Source organism: Sylvia atricapilla, chromosome 6 (assembly GCF_009819655.1).
Source record: "Sylvia atricapilla isolate bSylAtr1 chromosome 6, bSylAtr1.pri, whole genome shotgun sequence".
Classification (NCBI taxonomy): domain Eukaryota; kingdom Metazoa; phylum Chordata; class Aves; order Passeriformes; family Sylviidae; genus Sylvia; species Sylvia atricapilla.
This window is the reverse complement of record NC_089145.1, coordinates 34,896,668-34,918,738: the sequence shown is the minus strand read 5'-3', so window position 1 is coordinate 34,918,738 and position 22,071 is coordinate 34,896,668. Positions and strand designations below refer to the sequence as shown.

The 22,071-nt window shown below is 45.0% G+C and overlaps 1 protein-coding gene across 2 annotated transcripts in view; it reads right to left on the bottom strand.

Moving 5' to 3' along the window:
- Positions 1-564: 564 nt before the first annotated feature.
- The window catches only part of TOGARAM1 (TOG array regulator of axonemal microtubules 1), a 31,508-nt gene continuing 10,001 nt past the window's right edge, over positions 565-22,071 (bottom strand). For both annotated transcript variants that reach the window (XM_066321466.1, XM_066321467.1), the window contains 16 exons: positions 21,522-21,754; positions 19,488-19,588; positions 18,765-18,845; positions 18,339-18,496; positions 16,799-16,967; positions 16,530-16,664; positions 14,152-14,290; positions 11,251-11,356; positions 10,675-10,910; positions 7,853-8,011; positions 6,441-6,567; positions 6,179-6,297; positions 4,703-4,892; positions 3,340-3,559; positions 2,967-3,053; positions 565-1,399 (listed from right to left, as the gene is read on the bottom strand). In XM_066321466.1, coding sequence (XP_066177563.1) covers positions 1,158-1,399; positions 2,967-3,053; positions 3,340-3,559; positions 4,703-4,892; positions 6,179-6,297; positions 6,441-6,567; positions 7,853-8,011; positions 10,675-10,910; positions 11,251-11,356; positions 14,152-14,290; positions 16,530-16,664; positions 16,799-16,967; positions 18,339-18,496; positions 18,765-18,845; positions 19,488-19,588; positions 21,522-21,754 — 2,502 coding nt within the window. In that variant the 3' untranslated portion in view covers positions 565-1,157. The remainder of the gene's footprint in view (positions 1,400-2,966; positions 3,054-3,339; positions 3,560-4,702; positions 4,893-6,178; positions 6,298-6,440; positions 6,568-7,852; positions 8,012-10,674; positions 10,911-11,250; positions 11,357-14,151; positions 14,291-16,529; positions 16,665-16,798; positions 16,968-18,338; positions 18,497-18,764; positions 18,846-19,487; positions 19,589-21,521; positions 21,755-22,071) is intronic.

The following is a 22,071-nucleotide window of genomic DNA, read 5'->3' as shown; positions in this document are numbered from 1 at the left end:
GGGATGGGCACTCCAAACCTCCCTGGACACTTCCAAGGCCTCAGCACCCTTTCCATGGGGAAATTCCTGCTGCTGTCCACCCTGAGCCTCCCCTGACCCAGCCTGAGGCCGTTCCCTCGCCTCCTGTTCACTGGGAGGAGAGCCCGACCCCCCCGGCTGTCCCCTCCTGTCAGGGACTTGTGCAGAGTCACAAGGTCCCCCCTGAGCCTCCTTTTCTCCAGGCTGAGCCCCTTCCCCAGCTCCCTCAGCCTCTCCTGAGGGAGAGGAGGGCTCCAGAGCCTTCCCAGCTCCATTCCCTTCCTTGGACATGCTCCAGCCCCTCCATGTCCCTTTGTAAGGCACAGAACTGATCCCAGCACTGGAAGTGCCCCAGCAGTGCCAGGACAGGGGGACAGTCACTGCCCTGCTCCTGCTGCCACACTATTCCTGCTCCAGGCCAGGTGCCTCTGGCCTCTTGCCCTGCTTGACACACCTGGGCTCACGTTCAGCTGCTGTCACCAGGTTTCTTCAAGCAGAGCAGCTCTCGAGCCACTCCTCCCACCCTTTTATAGAAATACATCCCTGTACAGAAATAAATCCCTTTATTTATATATCCCATTGTGTCCCATGACCAATGTATCCAGAGCCCACAGCTGGCGAAAGAGATCGGTCAGGGTTCATTATCCTCACTGCCCAGCCCTGAGACAACAAACACTGCACCACTGCCTGTGGGGGTACAAAAATACATGTTTTTCACAAATAGCACTGCATCACTGTGTCCAGGATTCTCTTCCACTTCTCCATGTAAAGCGCAGTGCTGATATAACCGTGTGGTTCTTCATGAGTCATCCACGGAAAAGTCCTGGAGCCTCTGAAGGGAAGCACAGATGGGCTGGAGCGGCTCTTCCATGGCCATGCTGGTGACAATGAGAGGAGCCAGCCCCACACTGCCCAGCACAGTTCTCCCAGTTCAGCCTCACACAGTCCCAGTTCAGTCCTGCAGGCTCTCCCAGCCCAGCTCTGGCGTGCGTCTCTCCTGGTTCGGTCCGGTCCAGCCCAGCCCAGCTCCAGGGGCTCTCCCCCAGCCACCGTGGGCTGGCACAGGGGCTGTTCCCAGCAGCACCATCCGTGTGCTCGGCTCAGGCGGCGCTGGAGCTTCACCTGCAGGGACTGCAATTTTACGTTCCCGTCTCCAAAAGCTCCTCCAGGCTCTTGCTGATGTGCGGGGGCTGGGCGGCGGCGTGGGCGAGCAGGCCGGGGCCCATCTGTGCCCACAGGGCCTGCGCTAAGCCGGCCGTGGCCGTGCGGGGGCCGGGCACGGAGCCGCCGCTGCCAGAGCTGCCCAGCAGGTGCCACAGCACGGGCAGCACCTTCTGCTCCACGGCACTGGGCTTCCGTGGGTACAGCTCCGGCACCAGCTCTGAAATAAAATATTAATTTCAATTACAATTTAGATGGGATCCCCAGATTTGAGATGGGTACAGCTGCAGCACCAGCTCTGCAAGGCAGCAAGCAGGGGTCAGGATAAAATACTCATTTAAATTACAATTTTGATGTGGTCTCCACCTTTGAGAGAGGTTTAAAAGCATTCAAATCATCTCCTCAAACTGCTGCCCTACACAACAGTTTGCTGTTGCATCATCATCAGCTCCCATAAAAAATACCAGATTTTCCCACAACCACTCCTTTTATTCCAGGAGTTTACACAGGAGCACCAACGCTGCTGATAATTACATTTTCCATCTACTTTTCCATTAAGCTAAAAAAATAAAAGAACTAAAAGGGATTTTAGGTTGGGTTTTTTTCAGTTAGGATTCTTATAAGGGCCTTTATTGCTCAGAGTATAAGGTCTGGTATTTCCAATTTCCCTTCTATCTCACAAATAAGCAGTAAGTATTTAAGAAAAAAGCAGCCTTATACTGTAAATATAGAATCAAAAAATGATGGAATATCCTGAGCTGGAAGGGACCCACAAGGATCCTGAGTCCAACTCCTGGCCCTGCACACATATGTATATGTAAAATACGTATAAAAAAATAAATACATGTGTTTATAGGATGAAATATTTTCCCTACCTGGACAATTAAAACACAGAATCATTTTGGTTGGAATAGATCCTCAAGCATGAATTCGGTGTTTCATTACCAAATGTTTCCCTCTCTGTATTATATATCCTTCTGATATATAATACAAACCACTCCAAAAAGGCCAGCAAGAGAGGGACTGTTTAAAGGCTGTTTAACACCTTCAGAAAGCATAAATTTAGGGATATTTCAAGAACAGCCTGTCCATTGTGCCATTGAGTTCAATTTCACACAGAACTGCTCTGAAAGCGAGCCAAGGAAATGTTTGGTTCAAGCATGCTCTCAGTAAAGACATTTCCTTCTTCATTCAAAACATGGAAATTCAGCCTTCTTCAAGGAATTCCTGGCTGGGAGGGTCGGGAAGGGCTGGGATGGAATTCCCAGAAAAGCTGTGGCTGCTCCTGGGTCCCTGGAAGTGTCCGAAGCCAGGTTGGAGCAGCCTGGGATAGTGGAAGTCCCTGCCCATGGCAGGGGTGGCACTGGATGAGATTTAAGGTCCCTTCTAACCTAAACCAGTCTGGATTCCTGGCAAGAGCATGAGGGAATGAGCACTGGGAGAGGGAATGCAGTGCCATGTTAAAATTATTGTATGCTTATGGTGTTTATAAATGTTAATGCTTAAAGTATTTAAATATATATGTTTAAATTTAAATGAAATCCTTAATATATTTATAAATACTTATAGATTCCAGGTATTTATAGATCTTTCATCTGACTATATAATACTAATCCTTTGTTTTGCCAGCAATAGCTCCAATTTCCATCAAAGAGCTGAAATGGGACAACAGCTGCACAACCTCCTGAGACAGAAGCGAAGGTACAGACCCACCTCCACCTTGCAATTAATTTCTCTAATTAAGGGAACCCAACCAACCAAACAAGCAAAGGAAAACAGCACTTTACCAGCCAGCTTTTCTGTTAGGTCCTGCTTTGCTTTTCCACTCAGGAATTGGGCTTTTGTGCAGAATGGCTGCAGGAGAAGGGAGGTGTCTAAAGGCAAAGAGCAAAACATGTTAAATTCTTAAATAGGTAATTAAATTATCTGGAGATAAATCAAATATGGGAAGAGGTAAATTTAAAAATGCTATGGAAAACCAACCAAAGCGCTACTGAGCAGTATCAAGGTGATCTGTGAGGTGTGTGGTGAGAAAAAACCAAATTATTTTTACACAGTGTAGCAACTTTGAGAAACTCTTGAAAAGAGTAACACTTTCAATTTACAACTTAATCACCACAATTAAAACCGTTCCAAATTAAGAGAGAGTGAATTGCTTACCTAAGTGTTGACATAGAGCCTGGATAACGTTTGTGGCAGCTGTATAAATCCCTGGATTTTTGGAGTTGAGGTTGTTGTCCACTATGGCAGGAATTAACATGTTGATCACAGGTGACAAATTGTCTTTGAGCAGTGGAATCATCTTGTGCATGGCCTCCAAAGCCACCTGGTTCACTTTGCTGTTGGAGTCATGCAAGCGAGGCTTGAAAGCATCAAAGATCTGAAAAAGCATCCGAGCAGCACTCATGAAATTGGGAATCAATGCCTGAGGGGCAAAGCTCATTACTTGCCTTATTGTTACACTTTAATTGTCCACCTCAGCAAATGATGGCTCTGCCATCTCCAGGGATTGGGAACGGATGTTCTGTAAGGTCCCTTGCAACCCAATCCACTCTGGGATTCTGGGATATGCAAATCCCTGGGATCATTTTTGGTGCAAGTCAAGCAACATTTGCTATTTTAACCCCTTGTATTAATCTGATCTGAACCCCTGTAGTGCAATGGACTCCAGGCACAGTAACTCACTATGAACTCAGATTTCCTACAAGCCTAAAAATCAGTATTTTTGAAGGAGACATGGCTATGTTCAGCACAGGGAATGTCAGAAAGGTTTCAAATCTATCCACAGTTTGGATACCAGGAGGTTCCACAGCAGAATTCCATCATTCCACACAAAGATATGACACTGTAGGAGGACAAGCTTGGGCTTCCTTTCATTGTATCTATCTTTAATTCACAGCTGCTGGATGTTTCTTTCTCCTACAGAAACCTCCTTTCTTATTGGACAAGATCCTCATCCTGAGCTTTAGCCAATAAATTTAGCATAATTCTTTCCTCACCTTGCCCCAAACAAAAACTTGTAACTCTACTTCAGAGACAGTTTTACAGTTCTTCATTAATACTTTCTGCTTTTTTAACAACTATTCCATATTTTGGTATTTACACAAGACTGGCATGAAAAACAGCACACAGGATTGCAGAAATCATGGAATCACAGACTAGTTTGAATGGGAAGGGATGCTAAAGCCCATCACATTCCACCCCCTGCCATCACAAGGGACACTTTCCACTATCCCAGGGTGCTCCAAGCCTCATCCAGGCTGCCCTTGGACACTTCCAGAGTTGGGACAGACACAACTTCTCAGGGCTGTAGTTCAGAAGTGCCCTGACTGAAAAATTTCACATTTCTCCTCCTGTTCCTTTCCTCCCTTAGTGCCTCACGCAGACCACTCCGCACCCCCCGCCCCCCCCCGCTCCTCAATGCTGTCAATCATCCTTATTCCAAGAAGGAGCCAAGACTTTTCTGAGAAAGCTGTGATCTGGCTCTAAATCCTTTTGAATCCCAGCCTTTTCCTGGAGTTACCTTGACGATGTTGGCAAGCACCAGGGCCGGGCTGCTCTCCGTGTCCAGCAGCAGCTGCCGCACGCCACTGATGCGCTCCCGGAAATCTTTGGCATTCAGTAACCCCACAATGTCCCGGACATATTCCTCACTCTCCAGGGCATTGCGAGGAGCTGCTCTCCTTGGGGCCTCATGGGCCTCTGTGTTGTCCCTGTGGGAAAGGAAATGTTATTCCATGAGCCACGTTGGAACAGGATGTGGCCTTTAAACTGTAGCCCTTAAACCACTAAACCAAGTCACCATGTCCAGATCTTCCTTGGACACCTTCAGGGATGGGCACTCCAAACCTCCCCAGACACTTCCAAGACTTGACCAGCCTTTTCATGGGGAAATTCCTGCTGCTGTCCACCCTGAGCCTCCCCTGGCCCAGCCTGAGGCCATTCCCTCTCATGGGCTCATCTCACACATTCTCTTCCCATCTAAGGGCAAGTATCAGAAGTAAACAGAAAGTTTCACCTTAAACATGGGGAATTAAAAATAAATCACTTCATAGTAACTGTTGTTCCCACAGTCTTATATCCACTCTGATCCAAATGCAGCTGGTTTTGTGACCAGGAACAATTGGGAACTTCCCCTACATCAGTGGGTCACAACCCTCTCAAAACTTACTGTAGTTAAATTCTTTATTCCCAGAGTACTTTAGAGACTGACCCCAGGTGTTACCTCAGCAACACTCCATGCTGAGGTGAAAACCCAACAGCTCTTCCTAGAATATTTAGAAACAAATATCCTTTTGTACCTGCTGTCATCAGAGAATCATGGAAAGAATTATAAAACCTGTGGCATCACCTCTCTGTCCAGGTGAGTATTTGCAGACCATCCAGGCAGTCATTATCTCACTCCTAATTCCTGAACACGAGGCTTGGATGGGGAATGGAATAAGCAACCAAAATTTATCAATAAAGGTAGAATCACTTATTATTTTGACAGCGGATGATGTGTTAAAAAAAAAATCTGGTCCTGAAGACACACTGCACTCACAGCTCTCTGATCTCTGTGTTCTTGAATGCAGTTTTTTCCTTGCTTTAAATTTGGGGGTGCTTCTATTTCAGTTCACTGAATCACAAACCATGGAATGGTTTGGAACGGACCTTAAATCCCACCCAGTGCAGCCTGGGACAGTGGGAGCTGTCCCTGCCCATGGCAGGAGTGGCACTGGATGGGCTATAGGATTCCTTCTAACCCAAACCATTCCAAGATTCTGTGAATTCCAGGTGGTTTGTGTACTGTGTGTATTTCAGAGATGGTCAATAGGCAAATTAACTTTGAAATTAACAAAGCCATTTTATTACAACCAGTCACTCTAAGAGTTCCTCTAGAATAGGCCAAGACTTTCCTTTTCCTTCAGGGGTGTTTAACTTTCCCAGCTCTGTGTAGCTGTTTCTGTGCTCCCTCCTTGGCCAGCTTCCTCATAGGATAAAGACTGGAGCTCATTACCTGTCCAGGATGATGGGAGCATCTCTGCAAGTAGAGGACGACCTCAAATGTCCAACATTTCCAGTCTGGGAACGCCTTCCTTTGGCTGAGGGTGTATCCAAGGGCATCTCCCCCAGGCCCTGAACAAAGGTACAGCAGAAATTCATGGAACAAGGGAACCACAGGGAATGAATGTGGCTGCAGTGCTGGAATTGTCTACACTCAGCAGCTCCCAGGACACCTCCACCTGCCCCAGGGGTTACACAAGACTTTCCCCACACACCTTCTCTCGTAGGCTGGCAACAGTTTCCTTAATGTAAGGCAAATCCTTGGCTGGCACAAACCTCTCCACGGTTTTCTCCAGGTCAGGATGAGCCATCATGCTGAAGAGCATCTTCCGCCCATAGAACCTGCAGGGAGAGCACCAGGACGTGCAGGAACAGGGACTGGCTTTGTCACTGGGTCACTATAGGTGTGGGATTCCAAAATAGAAAGGTGCAGGGAGACAGTGTCCAGGGAAGGGAACAGAGCTGGGAAGGGGCTGGAGAATTCCTGAGGGAGCTGGGAAAGGGGCTCAGCCTGGAGAAAAGGAGGCTCAGGGGGACCTTGTGGCTCTGCACAAGTCCCTGACAGGAGGGGACAGCCGGGGGGGTCGGGCTCTGCTCCTAGGGAACAGGGACAGGAGGAGAGGGAACGGCCTCAGGCTGGGTCAGGGGAGGCTCAGGGTGGACAGCAGCAGATATTTCCCCATGGAAAGGGTGCTGAGGCCTTGGCAGGGGCTGCTCAGGGAGGTCTGGAGTGCCCAGTCACTGTTATTGGAGGTCTTTTCCAACCTCAGTGATCCCATGACTTTAAGATTGCTGTTAACATGAGTAACCACAGCCCTTTCCATCCTCCCCCAGAGGATGTGCTCAAGCATCATTACTTAATCAACTGACCAAATTAATGAGAACAGCCTTCCACTTTGCCTGGCTTTAACCAGAGTGGTCCAGCCTTGTCAGCCAGAGACATGGATCAGATCCAAGTGTGGATTCCAGGGCCAGCATTCCCTGTGTGGCTGCATCTCCTCTGTGCCCAGCACAGCACGTCCTGTGACCCTCTCTCCTCCCTGCAGCTAGGGTGTGCAGGAAGTATCCAAGTGGTTCCTGCCACAGCCACTATCCTAACAGTCCTGCCAGTGCTGGGATAACCATAAATCCCTTCCACCTCTGCCACAGGCAGGGACACCTTCCACTAGCCCAGGCCACTCCAGGCCTCATCCAACCCTCACTGATCCCCCAGGTCTTTTCCATCCTAAATGATCCTGTCACAAAACCACAGAATTTCTAGGTTGGAAGAGACCTTCAAGATCATTGAGTCCAACCCATGCCCCAACACCTCAACTAGATCATGGCACCGAGTGCCACATGCAGTCTTTTTTTTTTAAACACATCCAGGGATGGTGACTCCACCGCCTCCCTGGGCAGACTATTCCAGTACTTTATCACTCTTTCCATGAAAAACTTTTTGCTAATATCCAAACTCTATTTCCCTTGTCACAGCCTGAGACTGTGTCCTCCCGTTCTGTCAGTGCTGCCTGGAGAAAGAGACCAATTCCCACCTGACTACAACCAACTTTCTGACAAGTTGTAGAGAGAGGGCACAGCCCCAGAGGCAGCTGGGCTGTGTTCGCTGAAGGAATCCTGGAACACTCACCGTGTTTGCTGGGAGCTGTCCTGAGCAAACCTGGCTATGGCAGGGAGCAGCCGCTCAGCCACGGGCTTGGCTCCGGCCAGGACGCGCTCGGGGCCCATGCGCTCCACGATGTCCGCCAGGTGCTGGGCTGTGCATCTCCTCACGGCTGAGTGCAGGTGGCTGGGGAGAGAAAGGATGCCTGAGGGACAGCCCCTGCAGGGGCTGCTCAGAGCACACACCCACCCTGCCAAACCAAGCCTTGCAATCCCGGGATCCTCAGTGGCTGGGCTGGAAGGGACCCCCAAGCCCATCCTGTTCCGACCCTGCCATGGGCAGGGACTCCTTCCACTACAAGCAGGAAGTTTTCAGAATTTCAGTTCTAGTTTTCCTTCGAATCATTTTATTTTACAAAGCATATGACTATTCTTTCAATGACCGCTATGAAAAAAGTCCCTGTGGTCACAGACATATCCTGGGCACTTAATATCACCGTAAAATTGACTCAAGCAGTGTTCAGTCGACTTTTAAAGATCCTACAGGAGTCTCATGGTCCCTGCTTTGTACAAAATAAACAGCTGTGCTGAAGCAAAGGAGAGAACAGCCAGAATCAGCTTTTAAACCCATGCAGCAAATGATCCTTTTATCTAAACCCTGGTGCCCCTGCTGATCCCACTTGTGTTCAAGAACAAAATCCTGCAAACTCTAAGGTCTCAAATTTTGTACTTTGATTAAAAATGCTACTTTGAGGACAATTTTAACTCCTGCTGTAATTTCAAGAGGAAAACAAGACTTGGGAGGCTGAGAGACCTCATTCCATGAAGCAAACAAGCCCCTGCTCTGGCAACAGCTGGAAAACATTTTTGTGTACACAACACTTCAGAGTTAAACACAATGCATACAGATAAGAAACAGGATTTTTAAATTCCTGAAGTAAAATCACTCTCAGCTCTATCCCTGCAATCATACTCTTGGATCATGACTCTACTCACAGAATCCCAGACTGGTTTGGGCTGGGAAGGGACTTCAAATCTCGTTTTGTTCCAATCCCTGCCATAGGCAGGGACACCTCCCACTGGAATTATTCTTGTTGGTAAAGTCAAACCCAGCTTTGGAGCTGATGAAGAATCAATATTTCTGCCTAGTCAGAGTTGCCAGCATTAAAGTCATGACCACAGCAGGTTTGAAAGGAGCTGAGCAGAAAGCAGGTGCATTTTAAGAGGTCTCATGAATTATAAGTGACACCACAATTGAAGAATTATGTTGTGGTGAATTCAAGCAACTCAGCCTAATTTAGAGAGAAAATCCCTCATAGAATTGCAGTTGTGTCTACTGAGACACAAACTTCCCCTTTGAAGGGTAATTCCATATTCCTAGTCACAATCCTGTGCTCCAGGAGTTTCCTGCTGACATGGCCAGAGCTTCCTGAAACCAGGCCTAAAAAAGCTGCACCTTTAGGCCATGTCCTGATGGGTTATCCATTAAAAACATCCTGTACTTCATGAGTTCAGAAAGTCTGAGCTGTGAACAGATTAATCTGTGCCCAAATGCTGTATTCAGCTCAATTCTGACGCCTTGAGATAGCAGAAAACCTATACAAATTGACAAACTGGAGAGAGCAAACCCCTACAGAAAACCCCTCAGCAGGTGAATCTGAATGGGCCAGGGAAGGTGGGGAGGTCTGACAGTTCTCACCAGCAGGACCAAGAAGGGAGAACCCAAAAAGACACTTCCCTCGCTGTTGAATGAAAGCCATGGGCAGTTACTGCCTGCTGCTCCTAAATTCACAAAATCATGGACTCAGCCTGGTTTGGGTTGGGAGGGACCATAAATCCATGGGCAGGGACATCTTCCACTATCCCAGGTTACTCCAAGCCCTCTCCAGCCTGGTCTTGGACACTTCCAGGGATGGGGCATCCATCCCAAGTCAGTTTGAATCCAAATAAATTAATAAAAAACAGAAATCCCAAGGCTGATTTTTGCCTTTCAGTTTAAAGAGTAGGAAACTGCAGCAGAGCTGTCAGAGACAGAATCCATGTATCCCACAACAACCAGCTTTCCAGGAAAGAAAAGCGAAGATTTTGAATCAAGACTAAACTCTGAGGATTTGGAGCTGAGCAGGAAATCTGTGGAGAGATCCTGAAGGGAGCACCTGAAGTGTGTCATGAAGGGAAATGGAGCCTGGGAAATGTCACCAAGGGGTGGCAGAGAAGAGAGGAAGTACCAGGGGGTGCACCCAGCTCAGAAGGGGTGAGCAGTGAATGAGGATGGAAAAGGAAAACAGGCTGTACAGGGCCAGGGAAAGTAGGGAATTAACTCCAGAAAAGAATGGCCACCAGCACTGAGAAGGAAATTAAAATGCAGACACAAAGGCTCAGCCTAGAGAGAAGGAATCAAGAAAGACAGATGCAGCCAGAGAACTGTAAGTTATAAATCAGTTTCCTAAATAAACAGGGGTGCTGAAAACTGGCCAAGGCAGGAATTGACTGCACAGCAAAGATGGAAAAGAAAGAACATTATGTCAGCTTTACCAGGCAAAGCAAACCAGCAGCTCCCCAAGAATATACAGTAACATCAAATAAAATCACTGAAGTGGTGCAAAACAGTGAGAAAATACACCAAGCTCCAAAATCAACAGCCAACCTCCTACATAATGCAGAGAAAGGAACAGAGAGGCTTTAATTCAATTTATGCCAACAAACACTGCCCTGGGTAGAGGTTTAGTACAGCTGATTTGCTGATTTTCAAATTTCTGTCTACTGTACTCTGATTTGATATTAAAAAGCCTATATTTGATAAATTTACTCTATTCACAATATTCTTTACAAAGTCTTTATAGCAATTACCTTTGCCCTCCATTTATAAGAGAACAAAGTGCACGTGCTGGAGTCACATTATTAACCATGGCCTTCAGTGCCTTGTCTACCTCTTCCCTTATAAAAGTGTTGGATTCCCCAGCTTTGTGCAAAAGGACTTTTACTGCATTATCTAGTTCTTGATCCATGCTCTTTTTCAGGTGGGTGAACAAATCCCCTAAACAGACCACAGCAGCTCGAGAAACACCTGAGCGTAAATTCTTGACCTGCACACAGGAAAAACCCAAAAAACAATGAATAATGTTTATCAGAGAGACTTTAAAATCAATATTCATGTTTGCCCTTTGTAATTTTTAAGTAACATTACAAGCAACTGAGAAACACATTTCTAACTCAATTCGCAACAGGTGAGAATTAAAATACACACTCATAAAAATGCTATCAAGTTAAAATCTACATTTTCTCAGCCTTTGAGTCTCAAATCATCCTTGAGACTGCCTAGTTGAAGAAAACTCACCAGAGGTGAGCATCAATCACTTCAGAGAGCTATAAAATACATATATACACACAGAGAGCCAGTGGAATATTCTGATAGGAAAATTTAACCTCTTGCGCCACAGCCAGAGTTGTTTCATGGAGCTTTGCAGTCAGAATAGAGGCATGGTAGGCAGACAAGCACCTGACAAAGTTCAGACCTTCGATTTTCTTCTCCCTGTGTGAAAAAACAGTATTTCAATTCCATCCATTTAAAAAGTTACATTAAAATATTCAGGTGTGGAATTTTAATGACTCAAATAGCAAATAAATTAGATAGCAAAATAAAGCAATAAGAAATAATGCCAGAATGGTTTAGGAGGGAGGGACCTTAAATCCCATCCATGTCCAACCTGGCCTTGGGCACTGCCAGGGATCCAGGGGCAGCCACAGCTTCTCTGGGCACCCTGTGCCAGGGCCTGTCCACCCTTCCAGCCAAGAAATAAAGCAGGAAACTCTTTCCAAGCAAATCTGTCTTTTCCTGAGGGACTGTTACAGCACAAAACAGCAGAGAGCAGTGTCTCACAGCTCTGCTCCCAGCGGGCACCAGGGGCAATTAAAGGATCTGTTTCCTTCCCCAAACTGAAGGCAGCAGCTCTGTAAACACATCCTTTGTCAGGAAGCACCAAAAAGATGCTTTTATTCCACACAAAGCACCAGACAGGAGCTGCTGATTCTACACAAAGCACCGGGAAGGTGTTGGTGGGGCCTCTCCAGCCCTTTAGCTCAGAGTCTTCAAGTCTCTGAAGGTCTAGCTCCCAGCCCTAATTTACAAAGCTCGTTTAAATCTCAAACTTGACTGAACCCCCATGTTTTTTCTCCTCTCTCACTCACAGTCCACCCCACTATTTTTGATGTTACACTCATTTTGATTTTAAAGAGTTAAGACTTTAGCCAAAGGTTAGAAGTGATTTATATTGATCAGGATGCAAGTGATTATCAGATGCTTAAGCTACAGCTAATTGATGTATTGCTTGCCATTATGAGCTTTCCTTCTACTTTTGTTTATGGAAGGAAATGGAATAGATGAACTGTTATAAGAACAGACTGAAACTAATGGAACCATGACCAGCACCTGGAATTCATATTAACCAATCACAAAATAGGGGATATTGGATTGTGCCAGAGGATCACCAAGGCCCTGCCAGCAATAAGGTAAAAAGGTGATTGTGATGAAGACATTCCTGACTTCATCTTTCAAGACCACTGACCCAATTCAAGAGAAGAATCATGCACTCGTGTGTGACAGTTCTAGTTTCTTTTCCACTGCCAAGGTCAGGATGAAAGACATGGGAAATGTAGATTTTGAGTTTGGACTTGGATGTTTATTATTTCACATCCATTTACAGACACATGAGCCGTGAGCTCTAACTAGCAAGTTAGAGAAATGAGGTAGAATGAAGCCCTTCTAACTCTTCCCAAGGTTATTTAACCAATAATCCCCCAATAGGTGACATCTATATTATTTATATTTCTGACCCAATAATGACCACCCAAGGCCCGCAATGGGGACCTTTTTCACCAGTTACAGAAAACCACCCAAACGCATAAAGAGGGAAGAAGAAGGTGAAGAAGGACGCAGACAATGCCCAAAATCCTCCATCTTAACTCACATGTATTACTGTATACTAAAATCTTAAATCTAAGTTTTCCACCCTGTGAGATCACACAACACCATTCATACAACACACCCACAACCCCAGTGCTTTCATTTACTCTTAGGAGCCTGTTCCAAGGCCTCAAGTCAAATGTGGTGCCTGACTGAGGGACAGGCAGAAAGTCTGAAATTTTCAGCCTCCAGGGTTCCAACACACATGAAGGACTCATTTTAATACTAAGCAGGGATGGGAGGTGCTGGCGTTATGCATATATATAGTATGTAAGATTTTGGGAAATAAATAAAGGGCAAAGAACCTTGCACAGTGCTGTCACAACTCTAGGAGGTGACTCTTGTGCAGCATCTTAATAAATGATATAAATGCATATTATAGAGTTGGCTTTTCACAAATATTAAAATGAATACTATATGTATAACATGGGAAAACTTTGCTGTATTAATATAGTTTCTTTTATTTCTGCTATTATTGAAACTTAGGAGTAAGTGGTGTGATGAATATATATATATATATATCTTAGGCTATATCATGATATTAAAGTAAAGACTGCTTTTGTTCATATAACATCTAAACTGGAGGATGAAGAAAATCCCCACTGCATTCCTAAATTATCTTATCCAGATGAAGAGAGCAATGGCCAGAGCTCCAGGGAAGGAATTTATTGAACCTATACTATCAGAGAATATGAGACAGAGTGTGCAGCCACTTGCAGATTGATCTACAAGACAAAATGGCTGGGGGGGGGAGTTGAAACTGAACAGAGAAATTCAAACTCAAGAGGAATGTTTGAATCATGCATGTGAATTTATGAATATGCAACAAGCTGGTGCTTTTAAGGAATGAGACTTTTGTTAGTGGAGTGCTCTTGGCTGAATGCCAAGTCACCAAGATGAGACCCTTTGCTTTATTTCTGTTTCCTAAATGGCTTATTTAGAAAAAAATTACCAAGAAAGTGAACCTGGTTTTCCACTTTCTAACTTGAACTAGTTTGAGAATCTTTGTCTGCAACTGTCGCCCTGATCTTTTACAACCTTCTAATGTCTGTATTTTTGTCATAGAGTTTCTCACAAGTTATCATGTAAACAAAGTGATGTTTACATTCCTCTCTAAAAGAGAGACAATTAATAAACTTCTAGTTTGACCAATGTAGTTAAAAAAGTAACGACCTTCATCCTCCAACACCTAGTCATTGTCCAAAACCTATATCAATCAAGGCAAAAAAATAAACTTTTTTTCTCTCTTTTTACCGTGACAACCTGACTGCATGAGTGTCATTCTTTTCGTATTCTATAACAACACGTGATCGTATTTTAAAGACTCATTCCAGAGAATCTCCCTGTGCCCACCATGCACGCACCAGTCGTGGTCAGCCAGCAGTGCCAGTGCCTCTGCCAGTGCAGAGTCAGGCCTGGGGAAGGGCTGCAGCTCAGCAGGGTCCAGCACCTCGGGGCTCTGCGTTACCGGCGCCTCCCGGCGGCCCCGCGCCTCCTCCACAGCTGGGGAAAACCAAATAAAACATCAATGGTTTAGGAAAGTTTCTGTCCTGGGGTGATGACTTGATGATGCTTGTATTCCCTGGCATCTGTTCTGTGTGTGCTGGATGTTGAGTTCTGTGCCTTTCAGACTGGTTCTGAGAGCCAAGCAGGGAAAGAAAAAGTGCACAGTTTGTTTTGAAAACAGAGTTCACTCTGCATTTTTTTTTCTCCAGACTCTGTGTGTTCATCAGAGGCACGGACAGCAGCCAGACAGAGATCGTTTTTTGCTTTTAGTTAGTTTAGCTAGCTGAGGCAAAGAAGTTCCCTGGATTGGTTTTCTTTTTCCTTTTTTTGGAACTGTTTAACCCTGCTCTGGACTGAAAAACCCAGAAGAGCACCAGGAGCTGCACCTGTGGCCCACCAGGGCCTGGACCTCTGAGGGATTGATAAGGGACTGAGAGAGAGATGAGCTACACCCACAGCAAGGACTGTCTCAATTTGCCATCTCACTCCAGAACCAGAGGTTTTATTGGTTCATATTATCCATTCTTTGTGCTTGCGGGAATTTTGTTTGTTAAATAAATAGTTTTTTCCACTTCTCTCCAAGGAAGTTCTTTTCCCGGAGCGGGTGTGGGGAGAGGCTGTTGGGATTGCTCTCTAGAGGAACCCCATTCAGAGATCCCCTTCCAAAATCTGCTTTAAACCAGGACAGTTTAATAAGGTGTTATTAGTACACATTATATTATTGGCTTTTTGCAAATATTAAAATGAATGCTGCATGTATAATATTGGAACACTTTGCTGCATTAATATAGTTTCTTTTATTTCTGCTGTTAACAAAACTTAGAAATAAGTAGTGTGATAAATATATATATTTCTTAAGCTATAGCATGATATTAAAATAAAGACTGCTTTTGTAAGTATAACCCAGGGAACGGAAAAATAATCAGAGACCTCCCTCAAATTCCTGGATTATCTTATCCAAATGAAGATGATGGTGACCAAAGCTCCAGAGGAGGAATTTATTGAACCTCTGTTATCTGGAGTGTGAGACTTCATGGAGCCACCGGAGAATCGATTTGCAGAATGGAATTTGGGGGGAAGGAAGTTGAAATTAAGCAGAAACATCCAAACTCAAGAGGAATGTCTGAACCATGTATGAGAATTTATGAATATGCAACAAGTTGATGCTTTTAAGGAACAAGTCTTTGTTAGCAAATTGTGCTTTTTGGCTGAATGCCAGACACCCAGCCATACCATTTTGCTTTATTCTGTCTCCCAATTGTCTCTTTTTATTATTACTATTATTATTAAACTTATAATTTTTACTAAGAAAGTGAATCTCATTTTTCACATAAGGGAATAAAACAAAAGACAAATATCCAGCAGTGGGATGCTCCTGGAAACAGCCAAAGGAGACCATTAGGTATTTAGATTTATTTTATTGGTTTGTTTGTTCGGGTTCCTTTGGTTTGTTTTGGGTTTTTTTAAGGGATACTTTGGAATGGGGAGAGGGGGAAACTTTCTTGTATTCTGTAGGTAAATAAATCAGGCTTCATTGCACTTTAAAGCATAGAATGGAATTTTCTTTTCATTTATACAGGTTTGCCATCCATTTAGCAAAATATATATATATAAATATATATATTTATACAGGTGCTGCTCCTCTGTTGGGCAGTTGTACCTAGATTACCTTGTTTCTTTTATTTTCTGATAAAATTGATTTCCCTTCTCTCTGTCTGAATATAAATTCACTTTTGAATACAACCATCAGTTTTAAGAGTCCTAAACACAAAGGTAGTAGTTGTTTAATGTAAAAACAGATGTACAGTGTGTTAATAACATCATAAACCTTGAGGAGACATTTGAGAAATTCTGGGCACCTTTGAGCACCAGCAGTAGGAGCTTCTACTCCTAGGTTTTTTTCTACTGCTTATTTGAAAGGCAATTCAGAGCCAAAATGTGCCCAGAAAAGGCGTTTTGGGGACAGGAGAGAGTCAGTTTGCTGTTAATGCATTATATAATTTCAGATCCTGATCAAACTAAAACCCTCTGCTGTTTCATGAATCTCCCTAACAGATTCTAGATGAAAAATGAATCAACGGAATCCTCAATGAGGAATTCAATCCCCTTCAGCCCCAGCCCCACAGTTCTGATCTTCCAGAGCACCTCACGACTGCCTACTGCACAAATAAATTATATTTTGAAACTGTTTCCTCCACCTACCCAAATATTTTAGGAGTTTACTGTCCCAGCTTACCAGAATCCAGGAAGGATGAACACTTTGACCTCTTCAAACTGGATGCTCTTTTCAGGGAAGGGTTCAAGGCCACATTTTCTAAGGACAAAGATCCATTTCTTGGCGATGTCAATAAATCCCCACAGAGACTAAACCCTAGGAAAGAAGGAAATGTCCAAAATACAATAAAACCAATCAGAACTAAGTAAAACCCAGTACTACCAGCCCTAATTTCCATTTCAGCAGCTTTGAACAGGGAATATTCACTTAAGACAAACTCTCATCCTCACTTTCTGCTGTGAGTTTCTCTGGCTCACTCAGTCTAATCCTTTCCCAAGGGAATTCTTCCTTCCCTTCCAAGTCTTTGCCTTCTTGCTGCTCTTTATGGTTGTGCTCTTTGTCTTCTTTCCTCCTCCTCCTCAGCTTCTCCTGAGCAGACTTAGACAAGGTCACTTTTATCTGTAAAAAAAATCATGCATAAGTTACCCCAGTTCCTGATGCTGGCAAAGGTCAGCATGGAAAATCAAGATTTTCTCTGATCTGACCCTTCTCTCTCATGTGTTTATGACACTTTTTGGGCCTCAGAACTCAGCAAATAAATTTAATCCAGTTAAATTTAAATTTAGTTTAATAAATTTAATCCTTTTACTCCTTTGAATTTGATCCCACCAAGGGTTCACAACTTCAGTGGAAATTAGAAAATTAAGACACTGTTAATCATGAACTTCAAGTTTTAGTATTCTTCAAATGTTATTTTAAAGGCTTGCAGAAAGAGTTTTGTTTCCATGTTTTTTACTTTGTATCACACTTCATTCAGATAAATCTTGCTCCATTTATGTTTGTAAATAGTATTTAACAAACAGCACCACTCCTGAGAAACCAGATTATGGGCAAATATTCAAGAAGGCTTTTAAAAAAAACTTCTGATTGGAGCTGGATTAATTCATCCCTGGGGAAAATAAGGCCTGATTCAACCCAGCCAATCCCTCCTTCCACATCTGCAGGTGCTGTGGGAGGCAGGGAGGACATTTCCCAGCTCCACTGCTTCCTGCAGCCCTTCTCCAGGGATTTCAGGTGGGAAGCTCCTGGCACATCCATTTGCCATCCAGGTGACATCAAAAGGAAAATCAGGAGCAGCAGCTCGATGGTTTGAGTGTTCCAATCAAACTCCTGTTTCCTCAATGTTGGACCCCTGGGCACTGAGAATTCCAGCCTTTCTGTGCTGGCAGGCACTGACCCCCAAGCAAACACTGCACTGACCTGAGGCCGTGGAAAAGGCTCCCAAAATTGAGTGGCAGCACTGGGATTGTGGGTGTGGAGTTTCAATAGAAGTGTGTGATATCACAGGGTGGGAAGCTTAGAGTTTAAGGGTTTAGAATATAGTAATATACATAAAGGAAGGTGGAGGATTTAGGGCAGAGGCTGAGTCCTTCTTCACTTTCTTCTGCAGGTCTGGGTGGTGTTTTTGGGATAGAAAAATCCACATTGATGGCCATGGGTGGTTAGTGATTGGGTTAAAAGTGAAAATAATTTAGGTGTCATTTCACAATTGGACAGTTTGTGCTTAAAAGACCTTGTAGAGAGAGAGAGAGAGACAGAGCCATGTTTCACTTTATTAGCTTGAACTCACAGCTTGTGAGACTGTAACATAGGTAAGAATTAATAAACATCTGAGTCCAAACACAAAACAATGTCTCTCAAGCATTTAATCCCACCTCAGACAGGAAAAGATAAAAAGTCAACAGCCCAACACAGAGACTGTGACTAAGCAGGGCTGGATTCCCTTCCACACCACCAGGATGAGAGAGCACCACGCTGTGCAGTTCTTACCTGTCCTTCGCTCCCTGCATGGGAATGGGAAGCTCTGTTCTGCTGGAAGCTTCTCCCTGGGGCTGGCTCTGTTTCCTCCCAGGCACCCTGGGCATCCCCATTAGCCACACAGGGCATGGACTGGCTGGGGGCTGGGCCAGGAGGACCCCCAAAAACACCTGGAGAGCAAAACATGGGGTCACAGAACTATTCTGGGATGGAAGGGACATCAAACCATCTCAGTCCAGGGATGCCATGACTGGAATTGTCTATCCAGGAACTGCAACACTTTCAAACATAATTCCATGCACTCCTATTAAACTGGGGATTGTGAACAATCTAAAGCATTCTACAGAGCTTTTTGTTTTTTTCCCACTCTACAAAGGCACATTTTCCCTCATTTCATAACTCAAAGAGACACAGGGGATGGTTTGGGGTCTGTAGTACCTTTACCAACAACAGCAACATCTTCAGATGTGAAACCCAGATCGTTCTTCGGTGCAAAACCAGGCACTGACTCTGCAGGGCCTGAAAGCACAAAGAGCACTCACTGTAAATCAGGTTGGTTGTGCTCTGGGATGTGTTTCATCCTCCTAAAATGCCAACGCACATCTGAATTGGTCTCTTTCCTGAAGCTGAGTATTGTCAAGTTACTGAAGCCAACAGGATCTGTTGAATATCCATATGAAGGATGTTCACATCCCACTGACACAAACCTGGAGCCAGGCTGATGGAGAGGAGAAGGCTCCAGGGAGAGCTCAGAGCTGCTGCCAGGGCCTGAAGGGACTCCAGGAGAGCTGGAGAGGGACTGGGGACAAGGGATGGAGGGACAGCCTATGGACAGAGCCCCTTTCCTCCATCCAGTGGAACCAAAACTGATTAAACACAAATAATCCCACAGAGTTGGTCCCTGGCCATTTCAGGGACCTGTACTGCCCTGGGAGGGTGAAACACACCAGCAGCACTTAACCTTAATTCCCCACAGGAAATGATTGAGCTGCTTGCCAGCCTGAACTCCTCACCTGAGCACCCTCAAATCCCAGTTTGGCCCTGGAACAGCTGGAAGTTACCTTGATTCAGTGCTGAGGGGATGTGGGCTCACTGCCCAAGTGACAACAGCCACACCAAGGGGCACTCTTGTCCCTCAGGTGAGTACTGACAGGCACATACCTGTGCTGAGGTGATGCTCTGCCCCCTCTGCGTCTCTGGGCCTTGCTGGAGATGTTTTTGTAGTGTGGGATTTGCTGCCAAGTGCTGAAAAAGTGTCTGACCTATTCAGAGAAACACATTTTATAGGTGCAATTCTCCACAACCGTCAAAGTCCAGCAAAAAACAACAACAGATTTCAGTTTCTCCATGGAAAAATTATTTCCAGTATTCTCACAAATGTTCACACTGAGCAGAAACAGAATTCAATGGGAATTATTTGATGAGCAGGTCCATTATGAAGAACACCCTAAAGAAAACCCTTATGAGGAAACCTTACACTAGGACTAAATTCAGGATACACCCATAAAGTAAGGAATTGTTTGGCCTGGGGATTGATGATGCTGGTTCCAACCTGGCCAAGGAGAGTGACCAAATCCTCCTGCCACTTGCAGGAATGAGCTGTTCCCAGCTCAGAGACATTCATCAGGAAAATGCTCTTATCTACAAGAACAACTTGTAAATTATTTGAAATTTCAAATCATTCTCTGGATATGGAAGATGATGGAAGATGATGGAACCGAGAGCCAGGGCAATACCCACAACTAAAGACTCCTTTAAGCTCCAAGGGAAGGCCCATGCTCCAGGAATATCCCTAATTCCTGGATCCAACTCTCATCACCCATGGCAGTTTATCAGCAGATCAAGCACACCCCTCCCAAAGCAAACACACCCAAACCCCCATTCCCGGTACCCAGGCACAGATTTTGTAAGCAGACAATGCCAGTTTGTGCCAGTGCTCACAAACCCTGAGCTAACCTGGCATTTCTCTGAGCATTCCAAGGCCTTCAAGTGTCACCTGGGATGGACTCTGTCACTTCTCCCAATTCAGGGTGACTGCCACATGTCCCCTTCTTTTCCTGGCTGGTTCAGAACTCCTCTGGCTGAGGAGCTAGTAAAATATCAAGCCCTGGCTAATGGACTGGCAATATTGTACAGAGCATGGCTCAGACCAAAACAGCACACCCAGGGCTCCACAGCTCAGATTTCTGAAGGATTCCAGCATTTAAATGTGCAATTTTCAAGCTTATTTTTAAAAATGTGCTTCAGCAGTAATGCACACAGGGAAAGGATGTGAATATAAACTAGTTCTGGGCTGCACAACTGAAAGCCTTCGGTTTGTGAATCATTCCAGGCTCCTTCTGTCTCAAACCCCTTTCCTTTTTATGTTGCCTGTTTTGCTTTCTCTTGTTAATGCAGTTCTGTGTCAGTTATATGGAATGTTCCCTGCTCATGGCAGGGTTGGAATTAGGTGATTTTTCAGGTCCCTTCCAACCCAAACCACTCTGGGATTCTATGAGTCTATAAAAGATGCTTTTAGTACACACAGAAATATCTCCAGAGCAGAGCTACAAAGAGCTTCATCAAGGCCTCTGAGAGCAGAGAAGGAGATTTTTGACTGGAAAATTTGCAAAATTCCTCAAAACTCTTTTTATTTCATTAAATAATAGTTCACTGCTCATACCCAACTGGGTCGTTGCCCTTTACAATCAGAGCAGTCACCACCCAATGCCTACTCAGAAGAGCTCTGGGAAGGCATTTTAAATTCACAATTATCTCTCAGGAATAAATGGAACCAGCTCTTGATCCACAACAAGAAGCATCTGCAATGTCTTCCTCTTATCAACAAACCCAATTCAGTTTCCAGGTTGTAATAACCCAACCTTATCCTTTCTCTTCACTCTTGTCCTTCTCACTCCCCTGTTCAGCTCTGGTCATGTTCCTGCTATGCCAGGGAAAGTCTTTATCAAGTATTTACTGCCCCTGGCACCTCCTCCCTGCCCTGATCCACTACAGCTTCGTGTTGGAAGCCAGAAAAAAAAAATAGAATAATGTCATTAAGTAGCTCTTGCATCTTTAGAGAGGAACATAATTCACACAGAAAAATCAGGCTATGAAGCAAGGCAGTGCTATATAAAATATGTACCAGTTAGGACCATGATTTAACTAAGGCTGTGTGGGCATTTCCAGGCTGAGGTAACACCGAGTGACACTCACATCACTCTCCTCCTCGGGGGCAGTGTGCCCCCGGGGGAGCCCGGTGATTCCTGGCTGGAAATTCCACTCTCGCCAGTGGAGGCGGTGCCGGGGGAGGAGTCCTGGGAGAGGCAATCCCCGGAAAAGTCGAGTTTCACGGCGGAGTCGGGGCTCTCCAGATCGGTGAAGCTGCTGCTCAGCTTTGCCCTCTTCTTGGCCGCGCTGTTCCGCAGGGATCTCAGGGAATTCTGCATCTGGACAGCAGGGGAAAAAAGACACGGGGCACTCACAGCAGAGGGAAAAAGCTTTTTTTCAGCTAAATAAAGTCTGGTTCTGAGGGTTCAGCTCAGTGCATGGGGTGCACATGGCCCTGCTGGGCAGTGTGATCACCACTCACACGGGTTTTGTGGGATTATAATGATCCCTCTTCTGGTTTTAGTTCACAATAATTATCCTGCAAGCAAACACAACTTCACAACAGTGCTGTAAGCCCAGCTTCCCTTCTCAGAGCACAGGGACAGATTCCTGCTAAAACACATCAACTGCTCCGTGGCTTTGAAAGGTTTTTAAA